The sequence below is a fragment of the Macaca thibetana genome, chromosome 8, assembly GCF_024542745.1.
Source record: "Macaca thibetana thibetana isolate TM-01 chromosome 8, ASM2454274v1, whole genome shotgun sequence".
NCBI lineage: Eukaryota > Metazoa > Chordata > Mammalia > Primates > Cercopithecidae > Macaca > Macaca thibetana.
This window is the reverse complement of record NC_065585.1, coordinates 37012381-37039478: the sequence shown is the minus strand read 5'-3', so window position 1 is coordinate 37039478 and position 27098 is coordinate 37012381. Positions and strand designations below refer to the sequence as shown.

The 27098-nt window shown below is 36.5% G+C and overlaps 1 protein-coding gene across 3 annotated transcripts in view; it reads right to left on the bottom strand.

Annotated features, from left to right (window-relative positions):
* The window catches only part of EIF3E (eukaryotic translation initiation factor 3 subunit E), a 106319-nt gene that overhangs the window by 20468 nt on the left and 58753 nt on the right, over positions 1–27098 (bottom strand). Inside the window, exons 1-7 of one of the 3 annotated variants that reach the window (XM_050801382.1) lie at positions 24498–24682; positions 19525–19639; positions 17591–17708; positions 13813–13855; positions 12657–12761; positions 6734–6859; positions 5952–6076 (exon numbers count right to left, since the gene is read on the bottom strand). In XM_050801382.1, the coding sequence (XP_050657339.1) occupies positions 5952–6076; positions 6734–6859; positions 12657–12761; positions 13813–13855; positions 17591–17708; positions 19525–19639; positions 24498–24671 (806 nt within the window). In that variant the 5' untranslated portion in view covers positions 24672–24682. Of the gene's footprint in view, positions 1–5951; positions 6077–6733; positions 6860–12656; positions 12762–13812; positions 13856–17590; positions 17709–19524; positions 19640–24458; positions 24683–27098 lie in introns of those variants that run through there. The other 2 variants (XM_050801381.1, XM_050801383.1) reach the window with 2 other exon arrangements.

Genomic DNA, 27098 nt, shown 5'->3' with positions numbered 1-27098 from the left:
TGTCCCAGCCTTCCAAGTAGCTGGGATTATAGGGAGGAGCTACCATGACCAGCCAGACTTTGAAACATGGCAGACTCCCTACCTTATAGGGCAAAAGTGATCCATCCTGTGTATATACATCTAGGTGTGTGCATCTATATATAGATAAGGAGAGGAAGGAATAGGAGTGGAGATTAGAGATGATCATTTTGTTATCTCAATTCACATTCTTGAAGGATCAGCAATTATAAATTTGTTTCAAACATGAGCAAAACCACAGGTATATATGTTAACAGTTAGTCTACCAATGACCAATGTGCTCTTTTGTTTTACATCCCTGGCTTATCTCTCCTCTCTGTCCAACCAAATTTAAGACAGATCAATTTTTATCTTCAAGGACTGGATGCTTCTAACTTCTCCAGTATTTGGCATGTACAATACCACTGTATGTACTTATTAGACACACTCTTGTACTACTTATTATGTTACTAGTTTGAATTCTAAGCTGTGTAACAGCAGGCTATACTTCTCATAGTTTTGAAATCAAATTTTATTAGATTTTTTTTTTCTTTTAAATAACAGACTCAGTATTTGTGTTGTGAAGTGGTATTTCAAGCTAGGTAAGTAAAATGTTTTAGTTTATTTTTTCATTCTAGCACAATTCTTCCCCAACTGTACAGCTTTATGGGAGTTTTTCTACAGTGTTTCATAATTGGAAGTCAGAAAATTTAATAATCAAAACATAAAATATACCGCCAAATTTTAATACTTAAATATCTACTGTATGTTACAAGAATATGAAAAATGACAACTCTGTCTGTAAGTATGCTTACAAGTTGGGGAGATGAAGCTATTATAAGTTTTGTTTATTTTAACAGCTTTAAGTAATTAAACATCAAGTACAAGCTAAACAAAATACACTGAAATGACTTCACGAAGGAAGTAAATCTGAGCTGGACCTCAAAAACAGATAGGCTTTGGACAAGAAAGAATAGAAAGGGAAGTGCATTTCATGAAGGCGAGGCTTTAAAAAGAGAAAAACAAAAACACAGGTAGGACACTAAGTAGACCTTCAGAAGATTTCCAGATGAGGACCTTGGAGGTCATCTTGAGTGAGCTAAAGCAGGTAAAATACCTGCATGAAAAAGAGTTTTTTTACCAGGAACTAATTAGAAAATATAAGGAAAAAAACAGCAGGAAAAGTCTGACAGTACAAATTCTACACATCATATAGTGGATTGGTTAATAGTAAAACTTGAAATTTCTTAGAAAATTTGTATTATTTTTATTTAGAAAACAAAATACTGCATCTTTCTTTCTACAAGTAGAGAGTAACAGGCCATTGTATTACAAATGGATTCTTTTTCCTAACAGCATCTACATTTAGTGGCAAAGCCTCATCTCCGATAGCCTGTGAACACTGCTCTATCTTACACCTGCTACTTTATCTTATATATTATGTTACATCTAAAAGTTCAACACTTTTCAAATGTGTAAATCATCTCCATTTTAGATTCAGAATAAATTATGGCAGAAATGGTAATACACGTGACGTAAGAGACTTTAACCTGCACTGGTATCTAAACTTTAATTTTAAGGACAAACATATACATGATCTCTAAAGTACTTTTATATTAAAAATAAAAAGTATGGCTGAGTGCGGTGGCTCACACCTGTAATCCCAGCACTTTGGGAGGCCGAGGCGGGTGGATCATGAGGTCAGGAGATTGAGACCATCCTGGCTAACACAGTGAAACTCTGTCTCTACTAAAAATACAAAAATTAGCCGGCCGTGGTGGCGGGCGCCTGTAGTCCCAGCAACTCGGGAGGCTGAGGCAGGAGAATGGCGTGAACCTGGGAGGAAGAGCTTACAGTGAGCAGAGATCGTACCACTGCACTTCAGCCTGGGCGACAGTGAGTCTCTGTCTCAAAAATAAAATAAAATTAAATTTAAAGAAAAGGTATGCGATTTACAATCTATGTATAATACCCATCGAACATGCAATCAACCAACCACCTACTGTGCTGTAAAAAATTAAAACTACATTTTTCATAAATCTTTAACAGAGACAACTGAAAAACACATACCGATTACAGACATACAAATGCAAATTACACACAATCTCAACAGTAAGTAGCTCTCCCATTTCAAGAATATGAAGTCCAGGAAATGGATGACACAATGATTTGTCAAGTCAACTGGGTATACTTCCATTAGGGAAAAAGTCAGAATCAAGCAAAAATCAAAATCAGACAAGACGACTTAACAAGACAGAAAATAAGACAGCAATCTGACCCTATAGCAAGTGAAACAGTAAACACAGTACTTTTGTAAACAACTAAAAGTCATCATACTACTGAGTAGTTTTCTTTTCCACAGGCTGTTTCTGTTCAAAGAAAATAGTTCCACAGGCATGATGGTTCTTACTGGGGCAATAAAAATATTCTAAAACTGGCTTGTGATGGTTGTATCACTCAGTTAAGTTACTAAAAATTACTAAACTATAAACAAACTCTTCTTGGACTTTAGAGTAAATCAAAGCAGTGGCATCCAACTATACTATAATCCCTATATTTTTCACCACCACACTTTTGCAGTTTTAAAAAACACACAAAAAGTTTCAACTATGTCCTTGAATCAGGTAGCACAAATTAATTTTTAAAAATTTCAACCCTTAAGTACTAATCTTTCCAGTCTTCTGTATGACTAAATGGCAAGTATTCATAAAGTGCTTCTGCTGTGTATGCACTTCACTGTCTTGGTTGTCCTTAAGGAAAAGCACTTGTGCAACTGAGAAACAAGATAAACCAGCTGCTTTTCTAATAGAACGCTATTTTTACTTGAAAGAATGGCAGACAAACCAAAGCTATTCAGACACTCAGACTTGGGAATTTGGCAGACATTTTCTAGAAAATGAAGTGAGCCTGTCCTTCAAGAAAAACAAATGATAAAAATTAGAGCTTTCAAGAAAAACTAGAATTTTGGAAAATTTGTATCAGCCACTGGGAGCTTGAAAGTTTTCCAATACTTAACCATTTCTATGGGTTTGATAGTGATGTTAATGAATGTGGTTTTTCTGGTGTTGTATAATGTCAACACACTGGAATACCTGCATAACTCACTGGACCAGTAAGTATTTCCCAAACCACCAATGAATGATACTATAAAATCATGCATGGGTGAAAGATCCATTCCAAGTGCAAGATAGCTCAATACAGTCTAGAATACCAGTATAGCTTAGGATCCCAAAAAGTTTAATGACATGGTTTCAGATTCTACATTACAAACAACCTTTTAAAAACTACTTTTTGTTGAGTATTGTATCTGTAGTTCTTATTGAGTTTTACTGTATCTTCAAAAAAGAATATTCACAATTATCGGAAAAGGATATTATTAATAAAACACACCTTTCTTTTCCAATTATATGTGTGAAGCTAGGTTTTTCATCTTACAGTTAAAACACATCACAACAGACTGCAAGAAAGCAGGCATGAAAACTCAGTTTTCAATTAACCCAGCAACTGAAGGTCTGCAAAAATGTAAAGCAATGTCACTCTTCTCAATAATTCTGTTTTTAAAGTTACTTTCGTTAAAATTCTATTATGTGTTAAATCTAATCAATTTACCATTCATTAATGAGAAAATGTTTTATTTGTTTTGATTTTTAATACAGTTAAGTCCTTACTTAACATAATCGGTATGTTCTTGGAAGCTGCAACTTTAAAACCAAATAACACTCTTTGATTATGAAGCTGATGAGAAAAAAAAAATGGTTTCATTATTCATTGTTTTGCTTACAGTTGCATTTTCCAAGAACTTAGAGACAATATTGAGGACTTACTGTATATACCAAGAGATAAAACCAATGCAAAGAAAATTACATTCAATAATTCTTTTTTTTTTGAGACAGAGGTTTGCTCTTGTTGCCCAGGCTGGGGTGCAATGGCGTGATCTAGGCTCACTGCAACATCTGCCTCCCAGGCTCAAGCAATTCTGCTTCGGCCTCCTGAGCAGTTGGAATTACAGGTGCCCGCCACCACGTGGGGCTAATTTTTGTATTTTCAGTAGAGATGGGATTTCACCATGTTGACCATGACTAGTCTCGAACTCCTGACCTCAGGTGATCCACTCGCCTCAGCTTTCCAAAGTGCTGAAATTACAGGCATGAGCCACTGCGCCTGGACTACATTCAATAATTCTTAATAGTGTAAATGAGTTCCAAGAGCAAAATGTCTAAGAACCATTGGCTGGTAAAAATACTCCAAATATAATTTTAATGTCATTTTTCTCTTCCTTCCAAATATCCAGTGGCTTTCAGTGTATATCTAATTAGAATGTTTAAGAAGAAGGGCTTTACTGGATGTTCAAATAGGGGTTTTTTTGCCCCACAGAGTGAGGATATATTCCCCTATGCACACACTTTTTAAATACTGACCAATACATTCATCAGGACCCAGAATCCTTTTAATGGAATCATTTAAAAACAAAGCAAAACCCCCTAGGATGCTTCCCTCAGTTAACCGATCTGATAATGCCACATATGGTATTTCAGATTTTGGAAGATATCAGCCAAGTGTATAGCATTTTGTTATGATTTAGAATTATTATTATTTCATTGGTTATATGAAGCCATTTTCATTTCTACAAGATAAAACGTAATGAAACTATAAAATCTTCATTTAGATGAACAAATAACAACAATATGAACTAAGAGTATTAATGTAGGGCTGGGCCCAGTGGCTTATGCCTATAATCTCAGCACTTTGGGAGGCTGAGGCAGGTGAACTACTTGAGCTCAGGAGTTTGAGATCAGCCTGGGTAACACAGCGAAACCCTGTCTTTACAAAATATAGAAAGATTAGCCAGGCATGGTGGCATGTGCCTGTAGTCCCAGCTATTTGGGAGGCTGACGCAGGAGAATGGCTTGAGCCCAGGAGGTAGAGGTTGCAGTCAGCAGCTGAGATAGCGCCACTACACTCCAGTCTGGGCAACAGAGCCAGACATTATCTCAGAGAGAAAAAAAAAAAGTATTGCAAAATTTGTCCAATACAGTCAATACAATATAACTCATACCATGAAGCGATTGCTAAAATTGCTATTATAATCTTAGGCTATATTAGTAAAAGCGTATGTACAAGTAATAGGAGCTAATATTGCCACTGTAATCTATAAAGTTTAGATGACAATCCTGGAATAAAATTTCAATTATGAAGATCTAGACTGTAAGAATATGAATAGAAATTATCTAAAAAGGCAATCAAATACTAAAGGTTCTGAAAAACTATGTTACTTAATAAAACTAGAGATATTTAGCCTGAAGGAAGCAGAGAGGAGTAAAAAATTATCTTAAAACATCTAAAGAGTTTCCATGAAGCAGTCTTGTTTTCTGTCATTCCAAACAAACAAGAAATAATGGGCAGAAGTTTCAGAGGTATTTGAGTTCCACTGGAAGAGTTAAGTTTACAAATAATTTCTAGCTAACAAAAGAATGGTCTAGTTCATAAGCAGTGAATTTCTCATTACCAAAAGATTAAACAAAAGCTGGTTGACAGAGCAAAGATGATATAAAAAGATTTGCAGGATGCACATATTCCTTTCAAGTAGTATGGCCTAGAGCCTTATTTCTAAAACTTGGATGTTTACATGAGTTACCTGGGATCTTATTAAAATGCAAATTCTAATTTAGTTCTAGGGTGAGTCTTGAGATTCTACATGATGCCTATGCTGCTGGCCCAGTGACCACACTTTAAATAGCACTTTAAAAGGCTTAGGGTGCACTTTGTCAAACAATTTACTTAAGAGTCGCATGCTTTTCAATAACAAGCACATCTAGTACATGAAGGAAAAAAACAAAAAACAAAACAACAGGTGACAACAAATTCAAATGACAGAGAAACGTATATTTTAATTTTAAACAATTCCATATAATTTTATCTAAACAGAGCCAAAATTACACAGTGAAATAACTTACTGTGGCTGATAAAGGAAGAGATCAATAATATTATCGCGACCTTTGGGGTGATTGAAGAAAACAAACAGAGACCAGTGAATGAGCCATGTTCTCTGTTGAAGAGACTGAAGTGGAGAACTCACAGACTAAAGGATTTAAAAATGTACACATAAAAAATATTAATATATAAGAAAGAGGCAGGACAAACATCACTAACTTCAAAACTGTAATTAAAAATGAGCCCTTCTAAGGCATGCACAAGGGTCATTATGATCAATGTCTGATCCCCTATGCCTTCTCTCTGCATGATCCTCGACATTCCAAATTATTACCCTGTTTGTAGAGACAGATTCAGTAACGTCCAGTGAAGACGTTCTAATTTATAAACTCTAACAGAAGTTATAAATTCATTTCAGAAAACATTTTAAAAGCAGGAATTAAACTGAACATTTCATAGTAAGTGGTTTAATTAGATAATTGTAGATGAAAACTGTCTTCTGCATAGGACTTTCAATAATAGCGGGCACTAACAGCAGTGTCATTTTGACTGGCATAGAAAAAAAGGACACAGTAACTGTGTAACAGAAATGAAGGCTACGTTTTTTTCTCTAAGAGCCAAAAGAAGTTTGACAATTTCGTTCAAGGAGAGTCAAACTAGTTAAGCCACTATGATTTTTGTAAGGTCAACAAAAGCTAATTTGAAATTTTTTTTTATTCCCAAAATGCATAGTGTTTTTCCTCATCAGAAAGGGTGAAGGATACACAGATATTTCAGACAATAACAGTGAAAAAGTCAAACTCACATTATTATCTATGGTCTCTTTTAACCGTGTAAGGTCTTCCATGGCTGCATCCCAATTCTGCATTAAGATTTCAGAGGCCAGCTTTCCCCAGAGTGAACTTAAAGCATTTCTATCTGTTGCTGGAACCTGTTTAAGAAACCATAATTAATTATATCGTGAATATTCTTGAAGAATAAACTTAATGTATGTTCTATACCCATGTATCCCTTTAGCCTACTAAAAGACCTATAGCTCTCTACACAAAACTGTAGTTATCCAAGTGTTTATTGGATCACCCTGGTTTGTTTCAAAAAACCTTTGCTAAAAATACTCAGGTCTTCAATATTCAGTCTAGATAAGAAAATAAAAAATAACTTTTATAACTAGGAAACCACAGCATCATCTTACTATAACCCACTTTAGATAATTTATACACAACTAATCAAATTTCAGGCACCTAAAACTTTAGAAACCAAGTTAGATTCATATGTAAATTTGTCGCTAGAATGAAGATGTGGAAAATCAAGACTCGTGAGTCTCATTTACAATGTAATGAGAAATTATGTACAGAACCAAAAAATATTTGCAAATTATGACACAAATGAAGTCAGTATGGAGAGAGGGAGACAGGGAAAAAAAAAACAGGCCCACTGATTAACAATTAATAGTTACTGAAGGATTATGTACTGAGCAATACAAGTTGGTGTTCTCCTGTAATCCTAACAAAAACCCTCTATTTTTTATTCCCATTTTCAAGAGGTGAACTAATACATAGAGTGTAACTTGCTCCAAATTACACTTCTAATCATGAAACCTATAAATTTTATACCACAGTCTTAACCCCAAAAAAGAGGGGACTAAGGGCCATCCCTACCTCTTCTATCCACTGGTAAAACAGTCACAAACTCAAAACATTCATGATGACCAGGCTAATAACAATGAGCAAAGCTGGACTCCCTCAAAACAAAGCAGTAGAAGTAGGTAAACTGACTCTGAACCAATCAGATGTGCTAAAGCAGTAGAAACAGTAAGGGTAGTAGAGGGGGAACATCTCTACACCTCAAGATGAAATTTCAATTTTAATTTTTTACAGAAGCACTTTTACATAAAGTATAAATATCAAGTAGATATCATAATCACAAGTTAAATTCTATGTGCAGGATCAGAAATCCGATCAAGAATTCTGTCTCTACCACTTAACAGCTAGTTTGTATTTTAGCTTCCTCACTGCAACATGGGGATAAAACCCACCTCAGTTGCATAGTTTAAGTGACATGAGACATACAGAGATTACAATTATCACCTGATACAGCGTAAGAACTTGGTAAATATGAGTTATTAAAATGATGATGAAAATCATCGCAGAGATATGTATACAGATTTACATATATTTAAATATATATTTACATATGTAAAATTACATTTATCTATATACATATTTACAGATATATAATCTAAACACTGGGGACCACAATACAAACTCAGTTTATACTGAAATTCTTCCTTTCAAATGTACTAAATAACATTTGGCACACTCTAAGAGCAGGCAAATAACACAGGGACTAGATTTATAAATTACATTTTGAAATGTATCCATGACACTCCTGGTTCTAGTTATTATCACAAAGTATATCCACAATACAACTTGTACATGTATATTCATAACACCTTTATTTTTAATAGGCAAAAACTAAAAGTAATCCAAATGTTCATCAATAGATGAATACATTAAAGAGACCATGGTAAATTCACAGAATGAAATACTACTGAGCAATAAATAAAATCTAACTTCTGATACACATGATAACATGAATAAATCTCAAAAACTTGCTGGTAAAAATAAGCCTAACACATACATAGTACATCATTCCACTTACATACATAAAATTCTAGAACAGGCAAAACTAATCTACAGGGACAGAAAGCAGGTCAATGGATGCCCAGGACCATGGGTGGAGTATGACCGAAAAAGGGTCTTTCTGAGGTGACAGAAATATTCTTTATCTTGATTTAATGGTAGCCACACAAGTACACAAATGTTTCAAAATTCATTGAAAATTTAAAAACTGGTTTATCAAAATCCATAAAATAATTGTTCTAATTACAAAGGATAAAATGTTTAATTCTTATAAAGGACATCTGAATATTAAAATATATCATCAAGTCAAAGATGCCATCAATCTTATCATACATTTTTATTTTATCTTTCCAAAACGAAAAACCCAGTAAAGACACTTTCTGATTTCAGATGCTAAAATACGAAAAACTAAGCTTGAAAATCAGTATTAAATGCACAATTCTTACAGTGACATCACAACAGAGTACATCAGAGGGAAATTTTCAGTCAAGATCCTAATGCCTTCAAAAATTATCATTACTCATACTGTCTTAAGCCTCAAGGAAAAGTATTTTTAAATGAAGTGGTATATACAAACAGGAAACACATTTCACATCCTGAGGGAGGGAAAGATATAGCTCCAAAAATATAACAAATAGTCCTAGGAACTAAAATCACTTTTATTTCAAAGAGCTGCTGAATAAGGGAATGGGATATATTATGGAGCCAGAGCAAAGGCCACAATGAAGGAAAATTTTAATAGAATAATCAATAGTGCTAATAACTTTTAAAGCAAAAGTTTTCAAAAATTCCCACCAAACCAGTTTCGTCATTTTCACAACCAAACAGAAGTTTCACAAAGAACAGAGTGTACCTGAACAATCCTCAATGTATTCTAAAATCCACAAGTCTTTTTCACAACCAAAGAAGTTTCACAACCAAACAGAGTGTACCTGAACAATCCGCAATGTATTATAAAATCCACAAGTCTTTTTCTTTTTTTTTTTTAAAGGGCAGATTCTAGGGTCACACAGCTTTAATTTATACAACACTGACCTACAATAGGTCATTTGGAGAGTCAAATTCTAATCTCTGATCAGTTACAATGGCTCTTTCATAGCTTATGTTTCCCTAACCATAGATTTAAAATAACCACCAGAAAAGTATTTAGAAATAAAAAAGGCCACTGCAAAAAATAAAATTAATTAACTAAAGTAAAACACTGACATTTTTCATCCCAAATCCAAACAAGATTTTTAGATTTGCTATTAACAAAACCTCAAACAAATACACAGATCTTATGGTAGTGGCTATCTAAATCAAAAGAAAAAGATATCTATTCTTTTAAGCTTGGCACTGTTAGCCTGCCAATATGCCAATAGGAAGCAACAAACTCTCACCTAACACAAATGTTTTGTGGCACAAGACAGGACAAAAATTAAAAAATGAATTGAACGTAACTTCTCAGAATTTCCAGTAACTCTATGTTGACTGTTTTGATGTAAAACATATTAATTTAGTGTTTATATCACAGTATTCAAACACTTAATCAAAGTATCATTTGAGTTCCAGCACAAGATTTGTTAGGGGCAATGCAAAAGTTTAAAACTAACTCCCCAATTTTTTAAAGACAGTGAATTAACTTGTATCTTCATATTTTTAAAAAGTAAACATAAAAATTCACCAAATCTACAAGTACAAAGCTGTCACTTGTAGAAATTTTCAGACTAATAGGAAACCATACTACATAAATATAATGATACTATTAACACTAGAATGTGTTATATGTGTTAGAATAAAAGCTTTTTGTAGCAGTGTAGCAAGTTTTTTAATCCTCAAAAGGTTCATGTGTACTACTCTGGCTAAACTCCATGTCATTACAGTTGGCTCTTCATACCAACCCGCTTTCAAGGGTTGATATGCTAGAAGAGTTTCAATATCTGGATTTCCAGCAGTTACCTTAAGTTTCCATGTCTTAGCAAAATGGCACATTCACTCACTGACCAGCAACAATAAATTTACTGTGCTGGAACTCTAACATGACACTAAATCTTCATTCTCAAAATTCACTCCCAGCATTAACAAATGATATAAATAACCAACTCTTTTCATGTACCTGTAATCATACCAGGCTTCTGATTTTACAATCCTGGTTTAAGCTGTTTACATTTCCAAAGTAATCAACTTTTGCTCTCCTAAATCCCTCATAATATTCAAAGTAAAACTGATGGAATTTTTTGATAAGTTACTACAAGTTTAGCATCACTGATTACCTTCAATGCACTTGCAAGTGAACCACAGCTAATCTGTAAATTAAGAATTCATCTACAAATGGGAGCAAAAAAAAAGTTGTTTTTCTTAAGCAAAGTTGGAAATAAACAGAAAATCTTTTTATTTAAAGGATGGTGGAGTTTCAAAAAGTGAAGCTGTCTATGCAATTTAAGTGTCGAAATTACCTGAATCAATAACACTAATCTCTCCCTCCCCACAAAATGAAAATTTAATTTCCTAGAAAATAACCACAGACAGCAGCCAAGAGACTTTATTTTGCGACATGTGGAGCTACAAGTAAAGAAAAAAGTACCAGAAAATAAAGGCAAAAAGAAACTCTTCCAAGGTTGGAAGACAAAAAGTCTCTGTTTTAAGGTCTTTTCCCAACTTCTAGGATTAACTAGAAAATCTTAGACAGGCAGGGTGCAGTGACTCATGCCTGTAAATCCCAAAGCATTGAAAGGCTGAGGAGGGAGGATCACTTCAGGCCAGGAGTTTGAGATCAGCCTGGGCAACATAGCAAAACTCCATTTTGGAAAAAAAAAAATTAAAAATTAGCCATGAGTGGTGATGCACACTTGTAGTCCTAGCTACTCAGGAGGCAAGAGAATCTCTTGAGCACAAGAGTTTAAGGTTGCAGTGAGCTATGATGGCACCACTGCACTCTAACCTGGGTGAGAGCAAGATCCTGTCTCAAAAAAAAAAAGAAAAAAAGAAATCTTAGACTTTAAGTACCTACTTACTAGTCCAAGGTGAGTAACAAATTATAATTTCTCAAATGAGAGGCTAGCTAAAACAAGGATGTTTTGATAACTGTAGAAGACACTTAATACACTTTCCTAAACAGAAGACAGAGTGAGAATGAAGTACATCAATTTGAAGGCCTGATTTTTATTTACTTCGTTTATGTTTTTTGAGATGGAGTCCTGTTGTCACCCAGGCTGAAGTGCAGTGGCACCATCTCAGCTCACTGCAACCTCTACCTCCTGGTTCGAGTGATTCTCCTGCCTCAGTCTTCCAAGCAGCTGGGATTACAGGCATGTGCCATCACGCCCAGCTAATTTTTGTATTTTAATACAGACAGAGTTTCAACATGTTGGCCAGGCTGGTCTCGAACTCCAGACCTCAGGTCATCAGCCCGCCTCAGTCTCCCAAAGTGCTGGGATTACAGGCGTGAGCCACCGCACCTGGCCAAGGTCTGATTTTTAATTTGGCTTCACACAACTCTCCTTCTCTAACAAAAGCACTAAATCTAGAAGCCTGTCAAATACAAGGTAACAGGATACTTCATGGTTCATAGTACCATTTAAACTCATCTACACCCCACGTAATGAAGAAACCATTGATCTTTATATTTTAATAGCTGAAGGCAGAGGTAACTGGAAAAAGGTTACTACTAAGGCATAAAATATTTCATATACCCTTATGATTCCACAGTTGTTTAGAACAAGTTCAAGGAATATACATACCATAAAGTATTAAATCAGGAATAATGGATTTACTCAACAATATTAAACACCTACAACGTGCCACTCACTGTGCTGTATAATATTATAATAATAAATCCATTACATGATATGATTCTATTAATGCTAAAAATCATAAAATTGTTCCTACTTTTGGATTTCAAGGACAAGTTAAATCACCCTCCAAATTTTCAGGCCCTGAAACAAGGTTTCTGTTTTTCAGTGGTTTTCTTTACTTTTTTCTCTTTGGCTAATGACTGTTGAAAACTTTATGAACAAACGCAAATCTATATACACATTTTGAAGAACCAAGGGAATCTTACAAAAGACAAAAAAAAAAAAAAAAAAAAAATCAAGTACTTATACTTACCAACACTCTAAAAAAATAAAGATACTCTGCAGCTCCTGAGTAATTCCCACATTCGTACTGGAATTTTGCATATCTGTAGAGTGTATCTAAATATTCCTGCCTAAACTAAAAAGAAAAAAAAAAGATTAGGTTCTCTTTAATTCAGAGTTTTAAAACCCCATTGTAATTCGTAAGTCTTTGAGGTCAAAACTATGAATGTTTAATTCACCAACTTCTAATGTATATTTTAAAATCTATCTCTGATTATGGTATTTATTTTTGGTGGCAGCTTTTGGGAGACTTTTAAAGAACTGACCTCTGGAGTTATTTAAAGAAGTAAATTAACGGGGGTTGTGCTGGGGGAGGTGGTTTCAGGATGAAACTGTTCCACCTCAGATTATCAGGGCATTAGTTGAATTCTCATATGGAGCGTGCAACCTAGATCCCTTGCTTGCGCAGTTCACAATAGGGTTCGTGCTCCTATGAAAATCTAATGCCTCCACTGATCTGACAGGACGCAGAGCTCAGATGGTAATGCTTGCTCACCTTCTAATCACCTGCTCTGTGGCCCCCTGGTACTGGTCCATGACCTGGGGGGGTTGGGGACCCCTTAAATAATGAATTATATGCAAAGCCTCATGCTTTGAGTTAACACAAGGGAAATGAGATTGAGTGATGGTTAGGAAAGCTTCTAACATTTCTTTGTGAATCTGGGGACTTATAAAGACTTTGATAATTTCAAAGGCCATTGTGTTCCACAAGGCGGCCAAAGTATTACCTAATTCTATTGCTCAAAACATTTCTAATTCAAATTTCATTCTGTTTGCCTTACTTGTTAATCCATAAGAAAAGGCATCCTATGCCCTATAATATATAATACTTAGCTTGCTGTTGGCACTAATATAAAATGCCAATAACTACTGCCAGCTATTACAACTCTGGAATAAATAAAAGCTTTGAGAATTTCTGTTACCTAAAGGTGAGCTATAAGCACCTATTTTCCTATCAGCAACAATTTATAAAAACTGAAGTTTTAAAAATAGAACCAGATTTTATCATTAATAAATTAATCTAGAAATTATATTCTTAGGCCAAGCCATGAGCCTATCTGTACAAACCAGTCTTTAGTCAGCATTATTAAAACATAACAACTTTAAATTATTTTTAAAACACTTACACCATGCTTGTCCGCCAGGTAGTCAAAGAGCATCCTACCATCCCTAAATGATAATTAAAAAAAATTACAGTATTTTAAAGGCCACAGAAAACAAAATAAGCATATCCAACTTCTAAATTATTACCTATGCAAAGTCACCTTAAATAAGTACGTAAACGTTATAAGACTTCCAGAATAAAATAAGCAGGACATTACATGTTTTGAATGTAAAGAATTAGTAAGTATACAAGGAGAGCTACAAACTTTAAAATTCACTTTCAGATGTCTTTAGTTCTAATTGAAAATTAGTGTTGTTTCACCACGACTAACGTAAGGCCTTTAGAAGTCTGTCAGGTAATAAAACCAGAAGATTCTGACTATTTCTAGTAAGGTCAGAAGTCTACTTAGTGGTAATCTATTGAGAATGGTTTTTGCTCTCTGTGGTCAGATTTCTAATAGATAATGCAGTCTAATTATAGAGACTGATATAAATGTACCATGTACAAACTACAAGAAACTAATCCTATATACAAATTTTGTCCCCTCTTCCAATCTGTTAATATTTTTCAAAAGGATGATTCTGACAAATTTACAAGATTAATAAATCATGCCTGGCTGGCCACAGTGGCTGATACCTGTAGTCCCAGCACTTTGGAAGGCTTTGGGAGGCTGAGGCAGGTGGATCACCTAGTCAGGAGTTTAAGACCAGCCTGGCCAACATGGTGAGCCCCAATCTCTACTAAAAATACAAAAATTAGCCAGGCATGGTGGCGGGTGCCTGTAATCCCAGCTACTTGGGACGCTGAGGCAGGAGAATCACTTAAACCTGAGAGCTGGAGGTTGCAGTGAACACAGATGGCGCCACCGCACTCCAGCCTGGGTGACAGAGTGAGACAGTCTCAAAAAAATTAATAAAAATAAAAAAAATCATGTCTCATGTACATGACAGCTATGCTACATACCCTACATAATCATTAGGTATAACCAAGTGCCATATTTAATTTTTCTTAAATTAGCTTTGTGTTATCTTGAGATGCTGACAGACTGGTAAAAGACAAACTGATAATAAAGACATCAAGGGACAGGGGATATAAGGGTAGCTGCCCACCTTATGAGCATTTTCGTTGTTACTGTTTTTTGAGACGGAGTCTCACTCTGTCGCCCAGGGTGGAGTTCACTGGCACGATCTCGGCTCACTGCCACCTCCGCCTCCCGGGTTCATGCAATCCTCCTGCCTCAGCCTCCCAAGTAGCTGAGATTACAAGCATGCACCACCATGCCCAGCTAATTTTTGTATTTTTAGTAGAGATGAAGTTTCACCATGCTGGCCAGGCTGGTCTCAAACTCCTGACCTCAAGGGATCTGCCCACCTTGGCCTCCCAAAGTGCTGGGATTACAGGTGTGAGCCACTGCACCTGACTGCATGTTCCAAAATGAAAACATTTTCTTATCCTTCTCACGAGAAGAAATATGCTATAATGTATCTTAGGGAGCACAATTTTGCTTGAAGATTTAATGGGGTGAGATATGTCCCCATAAAAATATAGGTGTATTATAATACTGAGTATGAAATGTACATGAAATTCCAACACAGAAGAACTTCCACAAAAACTGAACACTTGCAGTGGATCACAGTGAATAACTTTGTATTGCACTACTTACACCACTCACGTATATAATCACTGCCCTCTGGCTGATTATTTCCGGGAAAGTGTTAAGTATGATACTATATGTTCAATGAAATTTAAAAAGGGGGAATTGCAAGAAAAAGGTTTTCACATTGAAAATAGGTAGTTTGTAAGTATAATAAGATTACAAGTTTTTAACACATGATCCTTTCATTTATCTCAAATTCAGTGCCTATTAAGCTACAAGGATCCTCTTTTTCTAAATGGTGAACATATCTACATTCATCTTATTCATACTTTGATCCCATAACTCCCCAGTCTTTGAGTGACTGAACTACAACATCCTAAATTTTCTGTTGTAGTCTAACAACTGGATTATTTCAGGTGTCCCTTTGTAATCACCTACATGTGACCTGAAGATCTAAAACTACTTATTCTAAAAGCATACAAGTAGTTTAGTATAATATATAGTTCTGCCTATGCATGTAATGTGTGTGTATATATATATCTCTCTGTGTGCGTGTTTTCCTGCATATAGTCATCCCTTGGTATCCCCAGAGCATTAGTTCCAAGACCTCGCCTACCCCCTACTCACCAACCCCCTCAAATACCAAAATCTGCAGGTGCTTAAGTCCCTTATGTAAAATAGCACAGTACCTGCATGTAAACTATACACATCCTCCCATATACTTTAAATCATTTCTAGATTACTTATACCTAACGCAACGTAAATATCATATAGTTGTTGTTATACTGTAGTTTTATTTGTATTTTTTATTGCTGTATTGTTATTTTTTAGGTTCTTCTCCTGAATATTTTCAATCTGCAGTTAGTTGAATCCACAGATGCAGAACAGAGAGTTGACTGTATTTATATGTAGCATATGTCATAGTATAGTATAGTATGCTATAGTATGGCACAGTAATTGTGTATTTGTTGCTTTTCTAAAAATATCTGGTAACATCTTCACAAATCACAAAGGAAAACTTAAGAGCCAATCTCTAAAAATTTGGTTTAAACACATAGAAATTAAAGGTATAACATGGCAAAATATCCAGCAATTCCTCAAGTGAATTCAATGGTAGCTAGGATTTATCTCAAATGATAATATTCAATTTTAGTAAGAGATTTTATTTTTAAATGTTTCTAATAACCCAAAGGACTTCTACCCGTGACATGTACTAAGTCAGAGTAAGGCAACATGCTTACGAAACAGTAAATCTACTTCCAGGTAAAGGGAAGTTAGGAATAAAATAATCATCAGCTCAAAACTACCCTCCTTGGGCGAGGCATGGAGCTTAGAAGGGTATGAAAGAATGTAGCCAGGAATAAAGTGAACTCAGGTTTCTCTTATAACGAGTTGTGCTCTAAAGCGCTAGGTATTGCACAGGCACAGGGTTTCTTTTTTATTTTTTCCTGAGATGGTATCTCACTACATCATCTACTTTGGAATGCAGTGATATGACACTGACTCATTGCAACCTCCACCTCCTGGGCTCAAGCCATCCTCTGACCTCAGCCTCCCAAGTAGCAAGTAGCTGAGACTACAAGCGTACGCCATCACGTCTGGCTAATTTTTTGTTGCTTTTATTTTTTTGGTAGATAGAGGGTTTCGCCATGTTGCCCAGGCTGGTCTCGAACTCCTAGGCTCAAGCGATTCGCTTGCCTCTGCCTCCCCAAGTGCTGAGATTACAGGCGTGAGCCACCACACAGTGGCACAGCGTTTCTTAATGGACATTTTGAGTTAGGTAATTCTTTGTTGGGGAGTAGCGGGAGGGGTGCTGTCCTGTGCACTGTAGGATGCTTAACAGCATAACTGGTCTCTACTCACTAGGTGCCAATAGCACCCCCCAGTTATGACAGCCAAAAGTATCTCCAGACATTGCCAAATGTCCCCAGGAAGAGGGAAATAGGAGATGGAAATTCTGTAGCATAATCAGTACAGATAAGTACTAAAGAAGTTTAAAAAAAAAAAAAAAACAGTATTAATATTAATATTTATTAATTATACTGGCCCCTACAAAATAAGGATAAATGAACATTTAAAAATGAATAAAGCACTCATTTAAACCTATGAACTTTTACTGTGGGATACTGGATAAAGTTTGAATTAACATTTGTATTAATCCAGAAACGAGAATTTTTCGAATTCAAAATTAAGAAGAGTTTACCTGGTTGACTGCATTTGCCTCGTAGTTTCTGGATCTTCAAACATCTTCACAATTGGTTCTGTTTCTGCCTGAAGCTGTTTCAGTTGTGCAACCACTGTGGTTCTTTTCTCTCTCAAAGCTAATTAAAAATGCAAAAGAGTACTACAATGGGCATGTTAAAGTGTGCTACTCATCATGAGAATGTCTGGAAATTGTTCAGAGTATTTAAACCATACATACATTTACTCATCCCCAATATATTCATATGCCAGGGGCTACTCACTCAGAAGTGTCCCCCAATCCCTAATTTCTTTTTTCTAGTAATACAAAGCCACAAAAAGGAAAAGGGAATCCTCTTTCTACTCTTAAGGGAAACTGGAGAATATACAGCCTTGGGGTGACAGAGGTGAAAGAAAAAAAGGGTAGGACCCAATTATCTATCATTTAATTCTCCATCGCAGAAACTTCATTCCAAGGGTTTTTATATTTGTTCCCATTTAATTTTCTTAGGTGAATATTATCCAGGAGTTTTTGAACAAAAACTCAGAGGGGCTTACATATTACTATTACAGGCTATCCACTAGGTTGAATGGAATTTAAATCCATTAAATAATCTCTTTTAACTATAAATCCAGCTCTATAACCTCTCAAACCAAATTCTATTGTTCCTTTTACTATACGATGAAAAGGTGGAGAAAACTTGCACATAACCAACTCTGGTAACACCTTAATGTTTCATTAAGAAACTAAGAAATAGGCCGGGGGCAGTGGCGCCACGCCTGTAATCCCAGGAACTTGGGAGGCCAAGGCAGGCTGATCACGAGGTCAGGAGTTCGAGACCAGCCTGGCCAATATGCTGAAACCCCATCTCTACTAAAAATATAAAAATTAGCCAGGCATGGTGACGCGTGCCTGTAGTCCCAGCTACACAGGAGGCTGAGGCAGGAGAATCACTTGAACCTGAGAAGTGGAGGCTGCAGTGAGCCAAGATCACGCCACTGCACTGCACCCTGCCTGAGAGTGAGAGACTCTGTCTCAAAAAAAAAAAAGAAAAAAGAAACTAAGAAACAGTTTCCTTTTTGTTTATATATGACAAACTAAAGAAGAGCTACTGTTGTTGCAGGGAACTACAAGTCAAACAGGTGGATTATGTTTAATGTAATAATTTCTGCATTACATATTAGAAAGTATATTCTAGAGCAGTCTTTCTCAAACACAGGAGAAGATCTATGATCAAATTTTGAGAAATGCCAATTTAAACAGAGTATACTGTATTTCTCTACTGCCAGAATTCTTGGAATCTTTAAAAATGTAATGTGCATTGAAGAAATGACACAGAAGTATTTCCCAAACCTAGAGAACCACTTTTTTTTTTTTTTTTAAGTAACGTTACCACAGAAAGCAAGGGTTTGGAAAACACTGTATCACAGTAGTTCCCCAACTTGAGTGCTAGGCCTTACTTAACAGTTTTGATTAAGTAGGTCTGGTGTGTGGTCAAAAACCTGCATTTCTAACAAGCTCTCCCAGGTGAACTGATGACGGTGGTCCTGGGTACCATATTTGGAGAACAATGTCTACACTAGATGCCTCAAAATTAAAATAAAATAAAAATCTCTAAGGCACACAATGCAGTAACTAAAAAAGGTAGCAACCCAAGAACTGCAACATTCTCAGATAATTCTAAGGAATGTGAATCATAAGCACAACTTTGATGATACATACTATGAACTGAAGGTATCTGATGACCATATTTTAAAGTAGTTCCACATCTTTCACAGGGAAAAAACAATACACTTCAGAAGACATGAAACCTTTATATAACCTCTCACCCAAAGAACATTAACATTCAAATAATAATGAAGTCTTTTGGCTAAAGCTCTCTTATAAATCATAAAACTTTAATACACATATCCTCAAGTCACAAGACAAGCTTCAATTCTAATGACAAAACTTACCATGAGGAATATCATCAGAATAAAGGTTTTTGTATACATCCATAGCAAAGTCTACCATGTTGGTATCACTAAGAAGGTCCAATTTACCTTGTAATAATTCCTTTTCATTATATATCTGAAAAAGAAGATAACTTTCTAATGAATATATTTAAGTCCCCCAAATAAACTGATTAATACTAAGACTAATTTACCTGGAAATATATTTCAAGAAATACTTTATAAAATACGATAAACTATTAACTTCCCCCTCTTGTAATAATGGCAAGCAATATGGCAAGCAAACAACCTACAGACATAAAAGTATTTTACTTACCTAAAATTTATAAAATGAAGAGAAAATAGACATTCCAACCTCCTTCTGATTTATATGATCTTATTTTTTATATGTCCCTACAAACCATCTCTTATCTTTTCTAGGCAAGGCTGTGGATAAACAAAATCCACACCATCTTTTCTGTAAAGCAGAAATAGCTGTCACCTCTCCATATCCAGGTAATCAGTAATAAACTCTAACATGCTTCTCCATCCACACTGCTGAAACAAAAACTGCACCGATTTTTTAGGTCAACCATGTCAGACCAGGCTTTTGCTTTGCAAAGGGTCCAAAAAATATAATTTAACCTATAGTACAGGCAGCAAATAGATATATATACAAACTCACATCAACATGAAGTGTGCTGAGTAATATATAAAGATTCTACAAAATATTCAGGGACATAAATGCTTCAGCAAAAGAAGAGATTTCTGTACTGAACTTAATTTTGCAAGGAAAAAAAATCCAGGCAAATGCCACAATATTTCACTGCCCGCAAGAAGTAAAGATGAAGGTGGTCAAATGGTATTTAGCCATAAGAGCGAAACCGAACCTTCCAAATTCCATGCAGAACTCCTATAAATGAGTAAGACAAGACAGCCCATGCAATTGAAATGGCTAAAAGATAGGCACTTTGCAAAAGAAGACAACAAAATGGCCAAAAAACACATGAAAAGGTTCTCAACTTCATTAATCATAAGTAAACGCATATTAAAAATTACAATAAAAATTTTAAAAATCCTGACAGTACCAGTGTTGCTGTGGATGTAGACTAACTGGAACATATACTCTTCCGGCAGGAATAAAATCACTTTGTAAGATTTTTATCTCCCAAAGCCAAACATACTTTTTGATCCAGCAATTCTGTTTCGAGGCATCCAAAACAAACGGGTGCATATAGTCAAAGTGCACTTCCAAAAACGTATACAGGAGCACTATTTGTAATAGCCAAGTCTATCAATGTTAAAATGAGAAAACAAACCACGGCATACTCATAAGAGACTAACATTCGGCACTGAAAAATCAATGAACTACTTCTGCTATCCTAAAAACATGATGACTCACAAACAACGCTGAGTGAAAGCAGTCATACAAAGCAGTACATGGTGGTAAATGCTTAACTCCACCTATGTAAAAATCAAAAACAGGCAAAATGAATCATCAGACTACAGCTTACCTTTAGGGGGTGTGAGTAGTGACTAACAGGGGTCAAGAGGAAGGTTTAAAGATGTCTGTAATGTTTTATTAATCTGAGCGGTGGTCACATAAATGCATTCACTATTCATTTTGAAAAAAAAATGTATCATTGACCAGTACATTTATATTTGTGTACTTCTATGAATGAACGTTGTATCTGATAAAATTTACCAGAAAAACCTTAACTTCTCATCACTTTGCGCTATAGAAACCGTAATCTTAAGTAAAAACATTCTTTTCCAAGCATGCAACCTCTCCTCACCACTCTATTAATAACTTTTAATTTGCCAAGTCTCTCTCCACGATAGATTCAACAGCCCTGCTGCTCTACCATCAGGTGTTACTGACCTGTTCTGAAATCTACATCTGCCTCTCAATTCTGCCTCATAGGCAGAAAGCAAATACTTCAGACTTCATATCAAGAAGCCACAATTGAAAATACTATATAAGTACTCACACGAAAAAGGACAATCAAATTTCCACAATTTTTTCATGAAAAAAGGTTAAGAGGGTAAAAGAATCTGTTGACTATACAGAGGTATTAAACGACAAAGTCATGAAGGTTCCAATTCAGAGCCCAGGGTCCTAAATATTTCACTACCTGGCCTGCTTCACATGAAAATAAAGAGTGAGAAACAAATATGTATTCATTCAATCATTTATTAAACAATCATAAAAAGCCTTTATGCCAGACTCCATATTATGTGCTGAGAGCACAAGGAAGCTTCTGCTCTCATAAGGCTTATATTCTCCAATGTAACAAACATATGAAATTGTTTTTCTCTTGGTGCAATACAATAGTCTCCCCTTATCCACGAGCTAAATGTTCCAAGACCCCCCCAGCGGATGCTTGAAACCGCAGATAGCCCCAATCCTATATTTACTGTTTTTTTTCCTATACACGCATACCTACGATAAAGTCTAATTTATAAACTGCGCACAAGAGATTAACAATAACAAAATATAACAATTAAGTTAGCATATACAGTGTGGATACATTGGACAAAAGGATGATTCATGTCCCAGTCTAAAGCAAGGGAGCGAGACAGATTTCATCCTACTACTCAGAAGGGCGCACAATTTACAACTTACGAATTGTTAATTTCTGGAATTTTCCATTTAGTATTTTTGGACCGTAACTGGAACTGCAGAAACTGAAACTGCTAAAGGGGTGTGGGGGGCTGCTGTATCCTCACATAGCAGGATCACTGACTCTATCCTAACCATCTAGCCTTCAAAACTCAAAGCCTCACCTCCTCAAAGTATTCTTTGCTCACTGAAGATAACAGAATCTCAATTTTGATAGCACCCTACCAGTACCTCTTCGACATTTATTACTTTTTACCTTATATAAAAAATATTCAACTCTAAAGGATAGGTAAGTTTTTAGTGGTGAGATGTCTGGGTTTTATCTTGGATTTCTCAGTTACATGGCACTATACAATTAACCCTTGAACAACAAGGGTTTGAACCACACAGGTCCACGTATACACTTTTTTTCAATAAAAGTTACACCAAGTGTGCTTGCCTTTCCTGACTTCCCTTCCACTTCCTCTACTTCTTCCACCTCTGCTACCCCTGAAACAGCAAGACCAACCCCTCCTTTTCCTCCTCCTCAGCCTACTCAATATGAAGACAATGAAGACCTTTATGATGTACTTCCACTTACTAAAAAGTGTATTTCCTTATAAGACCACTTTCTCTAGCTTACTTTATTGTAAGAATACAGTATATAACACATACAACACAAGACTGTTCATGTTCTCAGTAAGCCTTCCTGTCAACATTGGGGTATTATTAAGTTTTGGGGGAGTCAAAAGTTCTAACGGATTTTTGACTGCAGGAGTTCAGCATTCCTAACCCCTGTATTGTCCAAGAATAAAATGTACTTAGTAAATGGTAATTAAATACTCCAGCATCTGTCTTCCTCTTGGTATATTACAGTCATCTTACCAACATTTTCTCCAAAGAGGTGGGTATTGGGCAGTTTTTCCCACTGATTCTCAACTGCCTGCAGTTCATAGTTTTCGTCTAGCCCTATGAAAATCTAATTTACATTTACATATTCCTCCTTTCCTTCTGTCTGCCATTAAAAAAATGAAATTATAAAGAACACAAAAATATATAAAGTTCAGCTGGTTCAGAAGTACTTCTACAAGTAGCTGGTAAAAAGGCTTTCAAAATATGGCACTTTTACTAGATCTTCTGTTCTCACTTTTCCAGAAAAGAAAACAATGCAGATGGGAATGTTTTACTCAAGGTCTAAAATACAGGTGTAAAAAGAAGAATCAAAGCAAAAATATATCTTTTCAAGAGAAAGTTTTACATGACAAGACATTCTTGGACATTTACTGAAAATGATCTTAGCCGTTACCTAACATCAACAACTTCAGAGTTGTCTATGTTTAGAAAAGGTGCATAGGAATATGAGGATTATACCTGTCTAATGAGCCACAACCACCTGGTAGCTGGTTTTGTGGGACGTTTTTGTTTTATTACTTTTTGTCTTTTGCTACACAAAATCGACTCCCCAAATCTAGAGTTCCCTAAGTAGACTTATATTGTAGTCTGCTTCCAGAAACAGAATTCACTTATTTTTCTGGACAAAATTCCTTCATCATTGCAAATTACTTTGCATTATTAAAATGCATCAATTTCCCAATAAACTCATGGTATAACTAATGTCAATTTTAGCCAAAACTTTCAAGTCCAATAAAACTTTTAGGACTGACATACGCTTTAAAATGAAGTTCCAGAATTACACATTTATTCACAATATCTTGAGTAGATAATTGAACATTAACGACCAATTCAAATCACTTGAAGTCAGTACAATGTACACACTGGAAAACACATTTAAAGATTGTGGGGATTTTTTTTGGGTGGGGGGCAGGGGAGCGCCGTTCCCATCTGACGAAATATGCTGTTCTAGAAAGTCCTACTTATCAAAGACAAGAAAACGCAAAGAACTCACAACTTGATGGAAATTAAAGCGCTAGATACTTATTTTAAGTGTAAGAGAATCACTCTAAACGACTCGACATACAAAAACCCATAGCCAAGCCCAGGCTTCCCACCGTTTCCAAAAGAAAAATCAAAAGCTCTAACAACACTCCAGGTTGCTTTTAGAAGCCGGCCTGTGAAGCTCTAACGTTCTCTAGAGAAACCAGCGAATCACCAACTTCCGAGAACTGATGCGAACGTCCCTCTGGCACTGACACCTCAGTTAGTGAAGGAGACGTCTTTTCTCTCTCCGTAACCTCCCTCCTTCTCACTGCCGAATACCGCGGTGCTTCTTAACTGAGAAGACGCTAAACTACCGCAAGATCCTTACTGTCCGTCCAGGAACCAAACTCGCGACCGCCTCGCACGTGTCAGGCCTAGGGCTACAGACACCGCCTTTCGGCCTTGCTCAGCAACTCACCCGCCCCGACGCCTTCCTCGCGCCCAAAGACCCCCTCACCTCCTTTACAGAGAGAAACTCAAGGAGCGGAAAGACTAGATGCCGATCCAAAAAGTGCGCGATGCGAGTAGTCAAGTCGTACTCCGCCATCTTGCCAAAGAAAGGGGAGTCTGTGCTCACTAAAACTTTATTGGTAGCGCCGACAAACGAACAGACAGATCCCGTACTGCGCATGTGCCATTGTAAAACTGGGCTAAGGAAAGGGGCGGGGTTTAGCCTGGCGAGCAGAGGACAACGACGCATGCGCGCGGGTTGTCCAACTTCTTTGCGTTAAGGCGCGAGTGACGGGAACGGTTCCCTGTATCTATTTGTAGGTTTGTCAGTATTCTCTTTTTAATGCTGACTTTCGATTACCAGTCAGTGGCTTGCAGTCTATTCCGTTAATAACTAGTGAAACCTCAGAATTGATTGCTGAAGCAATGTGACTGCATTGGGATGCGGCAAAGGAAAAGATGAGAAGGTCCCTGATCTCCAGGAAGTTGCATACTGGGAGGAGTATCTAGGCTTTTTCATTTGGCATACGCTAATCGTTTTGTAAGCGATTGTTAAAGTGAGGGTGGGTTTTTAGACAAATAAGTGAAAAAAAATTTCAGGTATAGTAAGAGCCATAATTTGGTGGAGATGGTTGAGTTGGACCTATTTAATTAGGATGATTAGAGAAAACTCAGATGGGAATTAAGAAAATTAGAGAAAAGTCTGATAGAGTAACAAGTTAGCTGAGAGTTGTAGTAAGAGAAGGAAGTGATTAAAACTAGAGCCAGGGTAAAAACATGCTTGTTGGAAAGTACAGCAAAGACAATGACCATGAGACAGGAAGGGACGGTGTGTGGCGTTTCAAAAATTGAGTGGCCTGTGTGTACTGGGGAGTAAGGTTAAAGAGTTTGACAAGGGTCAGGTCATGATTATGGTAAGGAATGTGGAATTTTTTTCTAAGTACTCTGCAGTGTCCTTTGCTAGTTACTTCTCATCTTTTAGGCCTTTTCATTTTGAAGAGCCCCAGGGATCTTGGACCTCTTCTCCATCTAGACTAATGCCCTATATTGATAACATCAAGCCTAATGGCTTTACATGCAGTCCGCACATTGACAACTCCCAAAATATAGCCGCAACACTGACTGTTAGTCCCAGACTCAAATGTACCCGGCATTTCAACATGAGCTTGTCCCAAACCAAGTTTCCCCATGTAGCTTACCAAACCTGCTCCAGCTGCACTCTTCACCTCAGTGGCCACTCCATCTGTACAGTTCCCCAAACTCAAAACCTTAGAATCATCATTGACTTTTTCTTTTACACTGTGCATGAAATCTACCGACAAACCCTTTAACTCTAATCTTTAACGCACATTCACACCCAATCAGTTCACACCACCTCCAAAGTTACAACTCTAGTGCAAACCACCACTATCTCTTGCTTTGACTTTGGGAATTACTTCTTCACTAATCACCTTGCTTCCCCTCTTCCTCCTGTGCTTTATTCTTCATACAGCAGCCAGAGTGAATTTTTAAAAGTCAAATTATGCTTAAAGCTCTCCAAGGCTTGCTGTCTCATTTAGAGTAAAAGATGTAGTAGGTATTTTAAATGACCTAAAAAGCCAGTAGATCATCTGGACCCATTACCTCTCTGACCTCATCTCCTAAATGTTCCCGTCTTGCTCACTTGTCTCCAGCCACACAGATTTCCCTTCAGTTCCTCAGATACTCCCACCCTGCTTTCATGTTGTCCTGTTATATTTGCTATTCCCTCTACCCGCAATGTTCTTCACCCAGTTATCTGCATAGCTTTTTTCCTGTCTCCTTCATATTTTGCTCAAATGTCATCTGCTCAATGAGACCTTCCTTGACCAGTCTATTTAAAAATGTAACTAACTTGCCTACAAGAACCTCTCATTTTGCTTTCCTGCTTTATTTTTTTGTTTGTTTTACAATATTTTACTTATTTTGTTTACTTTTGCTCTTCCCTGACTATTGTATTAATTCTACAAGATCAGGGATTTTGTCATTATTTTAAATATAATAACCGCTTCTCCAAAGTGTAAACAATGCCCAGTATATAGTTGGCACTCAATAAATATTTGAATGAGTATATGAGTGAAAGAAGGAGGTAGGCCTTTGGAGAGTGATGTAAAGTTTATTTATTTATTTATTTATTCATTCATTCATTTTTTGAGACGGAATCTCACTCTGTCGCCAGGCTGGAGTGCAGTGGTGCAATCTCGGGTCATGGGTCACCGCAACTTCCGCCTGCCAGGTTCCAGCGATTCTCCTGCCTCAGACTCCTGAGAAGCTGGGACTACAGGCATGTGTCCAGCTAATTTTTGTATTTTTAGTACAGACAGGGTTTCACCATGTTGGCCAGGATACTCTTGATCTCCTGACCTCATGATCTGCCGGCATCAGCCTCCCAAAGTACTAGGATTACAGGCGTGAGCCACCGCGCTTGCCCTGATGTAAAGATTTTTAGTGGAAATGTATTCTAACTATTGTGTGGTAAATGAATTGCGAAGGGGCTCGAGTGAAGGCAGCAGGATCAGTTTGATGTTCTCAGACTGGGTGAGGGCTAATGGTGGTATAGACAAGTATATTCATACAAGTAGAGAGAAGA